The following is a 10,720-nucleotide window of genomic DNA, read 5'->3' on the forward strand; positions in this document are numbered from 1 at the left end:
TGAGAATCGAGGGGCACAGGTGATGCATCAAGCAATGCTGCTGGCATTAGCCTGTCATGGATCACTTCTGTTGTGTAATGCAGCTTCTATGAGAGTGACGCCTGCTCCTTGCAGGATGAAAACTTGCTGGAGTGGAGGTGAGCTCTCTTTGCTGAATGCCTGCTTAATAATGAGCACACAGTGTGAAACAGGAAATTTGAAATCACAGCTATATTTCTTCACTTAAATTGCTATTGTGTTTTAGTGATTCTAAGGATTTTTTTTAATAGTTTATGGAATCTTAAGATTAATTGTCCCCTGTCTCTTCAAGATGCTTGTGCAATCTGTATCCTTTCTTTTACTTACCAGGATCTCTTTTTAAGTGATGTTATAAGCCAAGAAGGAGCTGAGCTAAGTGGAATATTTTATTGGAGGGATTTACGATCAACTTGCTCTGTCAGCTTCAGTACAAATAATCAACATTTTGTGCTGAACTGTTCTCATCTGGTGTTCTTTCACATTGTCTAACATGCTCCATTTCCCAGCTTAAGGTACTTGAGTGAATGTCTGCTGTGCTGGGAGACACCTGAGATCTAGTGTAAGTTAATCTGCACGATGAGATTGTCCTTGATAAGCAGAAGGAGCAGTGTGCAAATTTACATTCAGAACCTGATAGCGAAACTCTCATGATTTTGTGGAAATACAATTTCAACTTATGCTCAGAATAAAAGGATCACAAGTTATTACTATGTTGTGAACTGTCATTAAAGTGTATTGTGGCATTTAAGCACTTTAAAAATGCAAATCTCATCTCCAATTGTGAGATGCTTGGAAAGAAGGCAGCACAGTATTTGTTTTCAGTCTATGAATTACAATGTGTAAAAACTTGAAACTCATTCTGATTAAAAAAGAAAGAATCCTAATACCTTGATGTATCAGACATGAAAAATTATCAGCTGTTCTGACTTTGCTGTTTTTATAAGGCAAAGAGAGGATGTTATTCTACTGTCTTGTATCTGAAATCTTTGTCTTGCTGCATTTAGAATTAGTTTTCAGTTGCCTGATTAGTTTTATTATGGGGATATTAGTTATATTCTGCTGGTACTTCATGTTCACAGCCTTCCTTATTTTGTTACAGTGTGGGTTTGCCTTACTTTAGGATTTAAATAGATTACTGACATAAACTATCTGCAAAAATATCCTTATAATAAAAATGCTTGTGGTTACTTGTGTTAGCTACACCCAGTTGTTTAACGTGCACACTAGACAGTAATTATGTACATTAAGTAGCAAGCTGATTTCCAGCCAAATACGGATTCTCTTAGAAAAAGGATGTTCGATTCTGGAAAGGCACTCCGTGATAGAGGCACTGAGAGGTCCACCTTTGCATCGTTTAATACACTCAGGTAGCAGTGTAATGTGTGCTTTTGTTGCTTCTTTGTGTTACTCTACTTTGTGGAATTATGTGTGCTAGCTGTCTTTGTTTTTGTCTACAGTACATTCTAAGACTTTGTCACTGTATGTCCTCGATAATTGCCAGATACCTTAAATATTTCCATTTACAAACCTCTACTATTCTGTGCCTAATAGGGCACCTTTGCATTTACTAAAGTTGATAGAGTTGGCCTGGAACTATGACAGTACTGAGTGTACTATCAGTGAGGATATATGTGTTCTGTCACGTATTGCATCACTCTCCTTGGGTTCTGTCATCTCTTTCTGCTCTTTGTTACTCCATTTTAAGGAATGTATTTACAGATCAGTCTGATTGCTGGGTGAAGTAGGGTGTTTAGTGCAAGTAGTAGTAGTAGTAGCAGATGCTGGCCAGAAATTTTAATGTTCCCTGACTGAAATGTTAATGTTTTTCTTTAGTTTTTAGCATTATATGTATTTCTGTTGTTGCATAGTCTATGTGCAGTTTTTATCTACTGCTTGGGTGTTTTGTATGAAAGGGAAATAACTCTTGCGAATGCAGGCAAGCTTCTTTATGACTCAGAGAAGCAAGATGCTTCTGGATTCAGTTATCATGGTTGTTTGGAATAGTTTTTTTATGATCTGGCAGAAATAGCTTGTGTCATTTAGACTGCTTGTGTTTTAAGAATGGTAATTGTGAGTAATACTGAAAATAATGCTAGGCAATACTTGTTAAAGGAGGCGTTAGCTGTTCAACAACAGAAGGGAAAAATGAACAAAAAGGAGGGTATACAGAGTTTAAAAGGCATGCCATGTTGCAGACCTTTAGCATTACTTAAACCCACAAACGCTCTATTAAACTAGGTACTCCACAAACAGAAAGGAAAAATCCCTCTCCTCTTTTACAGAATAAGTGGAAAGTATGAAGTATGTATAGGTAAGGGTAGAGGGCACGTAGAAGGGTTCCTTGACTTTCAATTGCCTTTAACAGAATGTGGTATAAGCCTGGGCATCTTGTCTGCTGTGCCAGAAAGATGTGAGTGGAGGGGGGGAGTCATGAGGGGTGAGCTGAATTCAAGTCTCTGCTTTCATTTTTAGCTGTGGATGTGGTGAGATCCTCACCTCATTGTGAGCAAAAGTTGTCTCAGAAATGCTCGCCAACTATTAGGTGGGGGGTTTTTGTGTGGTTTGTTTGGGGTTTTTTAACCATCTCAAGATCTGGAAGGATTTCAGTACTAGGACCTTTTTAAAGCTTATTTAAAAATATATATAGAATTTAATATACTGGTATGATTTATAATTATATATTTAATCTTGTAAACTAGTTGTGAGGTTTTATGCAATATTTTCATTACTTTTTAATATAGTTATTAATATTTTTGATAAAATTCTTTTACAGTCCTACTTTGGGCTTTTCTGGGAATACTTGTGCTCCTTTGTCACTAGGCTTTTTTTCCTCATTTGTTCATATTGATGGCTGCACCAGTAAATTAAAATACTTGGACAAAAGGCCTTTTCTTCCAGTTGGGTAAGTCCAGTGCTAGAATAAAATAGAGGAGAGAAGTGGAGAACAGAATCAATTGGATCACGCAGGAGTTCTTGACAGATAATGGTAGCATTTGTGTAATTTTTCATTTAGCAATTACTTTAATTTTTGGAAGGGAGGTGCCGTGAGTGTCATAGCTCATATTATGAGTATTTTTCTGCTCTTTTATAACCTCTGTGCTTCTGTTGACTGTCTAGACAGACTGCTGGTTATACTGAAGCAGTTAAGTCTTGGGCATTAACTGGATAAGAAGAGAGATGAAATAATTTCATAGATGGAGTCTTGTTTCCATACCTCACTACAGTAATTCTGTTCTTCTGATCCATAGAAGGTAGGTAGCTCTGCGTCGACCAGTGCTGGTAATGAAATGCCCGTCTAGCCTCATGCTGTCAGTTACACGTTTTTGATTCCCTTCCCAGCAAGGACCCTATGGATGGTTTCATATATGAACGATAGCTCTGTCCACGTGGTTTGGGTAAAGGAAAGGAAACTTCATATTTCTTCTTCTATTAGGATTAGGATAAGTGAAATTCTAGGCCTGTGGAGCAGTGGGTTGGCAGGATTCCTGTTTTGTTTAAAGAACATCACATGTGGCCCAAAGCCGACACAATACCCACCCCTTCCACCCGTTTTAGCATTGTCTGCAGTATTCAGTAATGCGTCTCCGTTTCATATGGGCCTATATTTATAAGTCAGCTTAGTAAATATAATTGGGGTGGAGGAGGAAGCATCTGAATCCAGAACATTAGATAGTGGGATTAGTTTATTTGCAGCTTGCCTGATGAGTCTGATAGCATAGGATATGTTAGGCTGGATCTTTCCTGTGATCCGTAGTGATTACAAGCACTGCACAGTCTGCTTTGTCAGACTCACACCTTGGAGAGAGTGTCTGAGGTAGCTGTTTATGAACCTCAGCTTTCTGTTTCTGTCCTTTAGATGCATCCCATTAATGTCTGATGTGAGCTGCAGTTGGATGTCTGCTGGAAAGCACACTTGTAGGCTGCTCATACTGTATGCTGCTAAGCCAGTTCTTTAAAAGAAGCCCCATGGTTTATTCTGAGGGTATCTGCTCTATATAAATCTATGAGGAGAAAAAGGCAGTATTCAGAGTAGGTATTGCTCTGTGTCATCATCAACCCCGAATAAAACTTCAGATTCACTTCATCAGTGAGGGTGGTTTCTGTGTGCTGTCAGCTGTTGAACTTCTGTCAAAAATAGTGCAGAGAGGTTTAAAATTAAGCTTCTAAGAGTAACCACACTGGTCTTAGTACAGTGCTTCTTGTGTCTGCATAATCCACTCTCATGGCTAGTTACTTGTATTGCACTGTGCTCAAGGTTTGGAAAAAACAGATTCCCAACATGACATAGTTATTTTAAGGTTCATTCGCAGGTAAATATTTATTACTACAGAAATTCTATGATGATGCTGTTTACTATGTAAATACAATATTAAACTTGACACAGAATTTTAAGTGTTTTGGGTTTGGTTTATTTGCTTATTTTAGGCTTATTTATTAATTGAGGTGAATGTTTAAAATATCCTTGGACGGCATCGAAGACTAAAATTATAGTTTGTCTAGTTCATGTGAGTGTTTCTTGTTGCACTGTTTGCGTTTATGTGTTATTTATATTTTGAAGGTCTGAAGCGAAGCTAATCTCTATATTTGAGTAGTAGAACTGTCAGTGTATTTTTGCTCTTAGTCTGTCTCTTTCTCCATAGGATACGCGAAGCTCTGTTTTGGTTTCAGATCATCCAGTTCAAGCTTCTTTTCATTTTTTTCAACCCATCCCATAGCCTTATCCTGAAAGGAAATACAAACTTAGTTCACCATTAGGAAATTTGTCTTACTCTTGAAAGAACAAGTGTAGTTTTGTCTAGCTAGTTTTTCTACGGAGATACAATTTGTGCAATTGCTCTACCTCTACCTGTGCTTTCTTCTGGTAGCTTTTGGATCTCTCAGTCAGTGATGACTTCATTTGGCAGATGCTCCTTTCCTGTAGCTTTGTGGCAAATAGCAGATGGGTAGAGAGACATTACTTGAGAAAGGCAGAAGGAGTGGGACTGTTAAATCCTCTGTTTATGACCAGGATATGTCAGCCATGTAACTGCAGATAAGCAAAGCAATACTTATGGTTGTCTGACCTTAAGTTGGCTTTCTGTTGCTTGCCGATTCATTTTCACTTGTGTGGAAATACAATATTCTGTCAGAAGTTAAAATGAAGGGGTCAGTCAAAATGAAGCCATTCAGTGTAACTAAGAACTGCAAACTGATTAAAGTGATTGTCTGCCACTGTGATAAAAATCGTAGCAGGTAATCAAATCTTTACTGAAATGGAAAATGCCTTAAAACATGAAGCGTTTGTCTGAAAGTTGTAATGACTAGGACAGTTAGCTTGCATAACACCAGAAAGGAATTACATCTGTTGTCTTATTGCTGTCAGAGACCTGAAATGTACTGATCAGAATTGAAGATGGAGGAAGTCTTGGTTTCTTCCATAATTTTTCTGGAGAGTGAGCCTCATTCAAGTCTTAGCATATGGATCACTGGTGCAGTTCAGTGATGTTAATGGAAGGTTGAGATGTTCTTTCTTTGAGAATCAGCCTTTAGGCCTTGGTTCCCTTTCTGAGAACACTGATAATTTCATGAAAAGTACTAAGTGCAAGCGTGATGGAGTTTCACTTTTTAAGGCACTGGTATGTGGGATTCCTTTCAGTATGTAATGTTAGCATTTTACCTTTTTTTTAAATTTCATTGTAAAATTTGTAGAGACTAAATATATTTTTTCTGGTTTCAGAGAATAAAGTTAAAAGTAGTTTCATAAAATTTAGTAAGGAATTTGGTCTTGAAACCTCAAGCCATGCAAACCCCAAGCTTCTGTATCTATATAACTTCTATATGAGTCTCTGATGTAATAGAAAAGAATGAAAAGTGACTTTTTGACAGTGATAAGAACATTTCTTAGATAAAACATTGAATTGATGGTTTACTTGAAGATCCTTTGCTATGCCCTAAATATGTCTCACCATTTTCTCCTAATAAGAGTTCATGTCTGTTGTGGGGTATAACTGGCTGCCACATTTGATTGCCTAATCTCTGCCTTGCTTTATTTCATTTGAGGGGGGTGTGGTGATGCTCTTGGTTTTGGTACCATGCAGCTGTGTAATTGGTAACACCAGTTTAGTTAATTTTCCACTGCTGAAGGAGGCCCAATCTTTTTTCTAAGTGCTTTTTTCCACTACTTTGAAATTACTTAAAAACCTCGGACTTCCTGCGTTTGATAGCTGGAGCAGTAAAACTGTGCATTTTAAAGTTGTGTATACAACTTCGATTTTCTATTTATGCTTTCCTGAAAGGCATCTCTTTAACATGGATATGTATTTTGCATTGTTTACAGGTGTGGAGAGAACAAATTTAAAGCAGCTGCTTTGTATTAACACAGATTCTTGTCCTAGTAAGCACCAAGCTTTTCTTCATGCTACGTGTTGTCATTAAAAATGCAAGTTTAGGAGAAAGCCCGTTCCACTGTTAGATATGCAGGTAGAGTAGAACCTCTGATTTCTGTTAAATCGCTAGGCTTTTCTGCTGAAGTCCCGTGCCCTCTGAGTCCACTTAATGTTAATCACCAGCTCAGGAAGGGCTTGGTGACACCGAGATATTCTGAATTAAAAGAGCAGGCCTTATCTGCCCTGGTCTAATCCTCCCAAGGCCAGTTCACACCTGAGAGATACTGTCTGTGGAAGCGTTCATTAATTTCCACCTTCTGAATTTTGAATTCCCCACTGTAATTAATATGCTTTGAGTTTGCTTACGGAGTACATGTTGGCGTGGCTGAAGGTATAACTTGAGATCCGAATGAGTTACTGGTGAAGGAAGTGAGGTATGAAGAGCAGACCCAGTAATTTTTGTTGGATCTGTGATCCTGATGTGTTGGCCAACACGGGTGTGTCCGTATCGCCCTCCCAAGACCAGGAATGTGCTGTATGGCCGGTCAGGAGGGAAGAAAGCACGACAGTGGTTCCAGCTGGTGGGAGGTGGTGGCATCAGTCAGAGGATGAGGTTAAATATGAGGACAAAAGCGTAGCTCAGATAAAATGAAGTTATCAACAGCTGGTGTGACATGTACTAATAATAACAGATATTTAAATAAATGCAGTCATTCTGATGTACTTTTAAATAGAACTCTGTTAAATTTAGCTTTTTATTTTTTAAAACGCTTCTTAAAACATACTCTTCAGTTAATTACAGTTACATTGTAAATATACAAACAAATTACCATGGTCATTATTTCATGATCTGTGGCACTTGCCAAAGTACACACTTCTTAGTTTGTGGCAGGTAGTACTTTGCATGAGTGTATCCATCTGTGGAGGAGAACTTTCAGTTTCTTTGTGTTTGCTCAGCAAGATTGCTGCAGACTGGGTGGCTTACAGCTGTCTGCTTGTATGAATTATCTGATTTGAGGTTTGGACAGACTTCCGGAGAGTAAATACCTGTAACACAGTCTGTCCAGTCTGTGGGTTGCAATGGTATTATAAACTGTATGTGTCACACTTTGTAATTGCAAAAATATACCCACACCCTCTTGTTGATGCCAAATAATTCGAATGATGAGCATGGAAAGGCAAAATAGTTGTTTGACTGGAAGAATGCGGATAGTCTGTTTGAGGGGTGCTGTCAAGGTGGAGTCCGATAGGAAGCATGAATCTTCACAGCTAGTACTTGATAAAACTAATGAGAGGAAAAGACATGGCCTATATCAACAATTAAAAATAGAGGGGGTTGCATTTTCTTCTGGTGACAGCTTTAAATCTGAGCTCTGCTCTTCTGACATCTCTGCAGTCTCTTGATGAAATATGCATTTGTGAGTTACACAACTGTGTGTTTACTTGCAAAGGAAGGTAATATTAGCACTGAGCAATAAATATGTCAACTCCTCTACTAAAAATATAATTACATGTGGGTAAACTTTTGAATACAGAGTTTCTTTTCTGTTAATCTTTTCCCTGCCAGCCTAAACACGTCTAAGTGCTGGCTGCTGCAACCACTTTGAAGCAGAGTTTGGAGCTCGTATGACAACGCTGCAGTATTTTGGAATGTGAAGCCAGTGTCAAAAAAAACCCCAACCAACCAACCAACCAAAAACCCCCATACCCCGGTCCCTACCTTTTCTTCTGGGAGCAAGGAGGGTAAAGGGGAATAGAACTTAGGCTGTGCTTTCTTCTGTGCCCGTAATGTTCAGGGTGTGGTGATCTCCAGCAGGGATGGTCTCCGGTTGGGGTTGTGTCAGCCACTTCTGGTCACTGTGGGACTGCAGCAGGCTGTCAGGGTTTCAGCAGCGCTGCTGATGGGTAAAGCAGTTTGTAATCTGGTTTATATTTTGCCTTTCATTCTGTAGCTTTCATCCTTTAAGATTTTTGCTTGGAACTTTGTGAGGCCAAAGAATACTAAGGAGGGTAAATTACTCGAAGTTTCCAACAGAAAAGAGCGCGTTGGTTTTTGCTTTTTCGCTTGCCTGCAGCACTTGCCGTGTGTATGTGAAAGGCTCTGGCTTTAGTTCTTGATTGACACTTCCTGCATGGTAGCAGCAGTGTTATGCTTTTACATCAGCTGCGAATGGTTATGAGTTATCACTGACTGTGAGACTTCAAGCCAAGCATCTTGTGTTCCCTTTGCAGAAACGCAGCTGAATGGAGCCTAAAGGGCCGCAGATGAAAGAACTTGAACGCGTTACTGAAGGTTTAAGATGTGTCTGACAGAGACCTCCTTACCTTAGTAATAAAGAAGAGTTTTTCAACAGGAGCTTAGGATAACCTTACTCCAGCTTATTAATATACTAACTGGAATGGTGTTCTGACAAGAATTCTCCATAGTAAAGTACTTACCCTACTACAGACCAGTATTATTTTCTCTACTGGCAATGCAACTCAATGGAGGAAAGTAATGTTTTGCTAAGCATGCGTGAGGATCGTTCCTTTCACGTGCGATACAGGTAAGACTGTTAATTTTAGTGTGGATGAGCAAGTGCTGTTAATAATAGGAAACTAAAGTTGGAACGAATAGTTTGGTACCTCTGTTACTCGTGTTACTGAAACTGAAAGCTAAAATAACTTTTTTTTTCATTTTCACGATTTTCGAACTATGAAAATTCACTTTTGTTATATGGTAGATTATATTAATATCATTACATGATGATACAGTAGTGGAACTGTGTGCGGTTGCAGAACAGTACATGACTGTATTTCTTTGTATTTCTGATAGAATGATGTGAGGTATGATCCCTGCATGGTAATACCTGCTCTCTTCTTTTAGCTTTTGGGCTGCATATGCAAATTGCTGAGTTCTGTCTGGTAAAGTTCACTGTACTTGTCCCATTATTGCTTCTCTGAACGATGAATTTTTAGGTGCGCTGTCATCTAAAGCAGTATTTTCCTTGCCTAAAATAAAGAGATTTGATTGATAGGTAAAAACTGCTTTGATACTCTGGACTAAAAAAAAGTACTGTTATTGCAAGAGGGTTTGTGATTTTGCTTCTGAGAACTTTTAAAATTTTTCTTCTGGAACCTCCTTTACGGCTGTGAGACAACGTGCGAGCATTGCAGACTCCCTCTACTGAACCCGAACAACAGAAGCGTTGTGTAGCGCGTGGTATTTGGGTGGCTGGTGTTTGGAACGGTAAACCTTGCAGCTTATTCAATAGGAAGGGACACTGGAACACTGAAATGGTTGTTTTAAAAACCAAATAAAAAGGGTGATTCTTGTTGTGTGCTCTCCCTGTCCTCTCCCCTGTTCATCCTTGCTTCGGAGACCTTTTCCTTGCCAGCTAACAGGAACAAAGCACAACCCATATTTGTAAGACAGCACATGCTATGGCTTAAAATTAATTCTGAAAATGCCGGGACAGTGTTAGATGGGTCTGCACTTCCGTTTCATACCAGTGCAGCGTTAGTTCAGGTTAGCAGTGCAGTCAGTGGGTGGAGCTTTTCCGTGGTCAGCAGGGAGAAAATTAGCAAATGAACTGTAATTTACTCTCTGCTCTCTTTGTTTTGCTAAAATCTTTATATGGTGGCTTTGACAGCAGGACTCCCTAAGTGTGTGAGCGTGATATTTCTTCTGTGCTGTGTTTCTTGAATGCATCTAACTCCCCACATTCCTGTAACTTGTTCACCCATGCTGCTGCTGATACTCTTGGTCCTCCCGGGCAACTGCAGAAGATTCTTGTGCTGTTTAATAAAAGCAGGAGCTGTTCAGGGTACTATTACAGAAGTGAACGGATGAAAAAAGCGGCGTGGCCGGTTGTCTGGTTTAAATTGACAAGGCAAGAGTAACGTCAGAAACACTGGCAAGCGCAGTCAGGGCAAAATGTCTTACTACTTCATAAAAATCTTAATGTCCTTATTAAACCTTTCTGTAAGAACTGTCGTCTGTGAATGTTTTAAAAAAATCAAGGCATAATCCTTTTAATTTTTTTTAATATTAAACTTTGTAAAACTTAGAGAAACTGCATATTAATTCAGTATATTGAATTGGAATTTTATGATTATTTAATTTAATTTAATAGCTACAATTGTGAAAGATTTTATTTAGTTGTAGTTTAAAATTTAATGCAGGAAAGAACAGGTCATAAATTACTAGGGGTGGTGCTGGTGTTTATCAGTATTTAAAATTTTTTCCCCTCAGTATTGTCCCAGGCTCATTTGGCTCTCAGACCACTTTTTCCTTCCCACTGGCATTCCAATAGAACTGACTTTAAAAAGGAGCTGGTGGCCCACGTGTAGGGAAA

General features: G+C 38.9%; 1 protein-coding gene across 1 annotated transcript in view; it reads left to right on the forward strand.

The window, feature by feature from the left end:
* Positions 1-8,616: 8,616 nt before the first annotated feature.
* The window catches only part of GPSM2 (G-protein signaling modulator 2), a 17,682-nt gene continuing 15,578 nt past the window's right edge, over positions 8,617-10,720 (forward strand). Inside the window, exon 1 of the mRNA XM_010183209.1 lies at positions 8,617-8,929. Coding sequence (XP_010181511.1) covers positions 8,868-8,929 — 62 coding nt within the window. The 5' untranslated portion in view covers positions 8,617-8,867. The remainder of the gene's footprint in view (positions 8,930-10,720) is intronic.

The sequence above is a fragment of the Mesitornis unicolor genome, unplaced genomic scaffold, assembly GCF_000695765.1.
Source record: "Mesitornis unicolor isolate BGI_N332 unplaced genomic scaffold, ASM69576v1 scaffold12134, whole genome shotgun sequence".
In the NCBI taxonomy this organism is placed as follows: Eukaryota; Metazoa; Chordata; class Aves; order Mesitornithiformes; family Mesitornithidae; genus Mesitornis; species Mesitornis unicolor.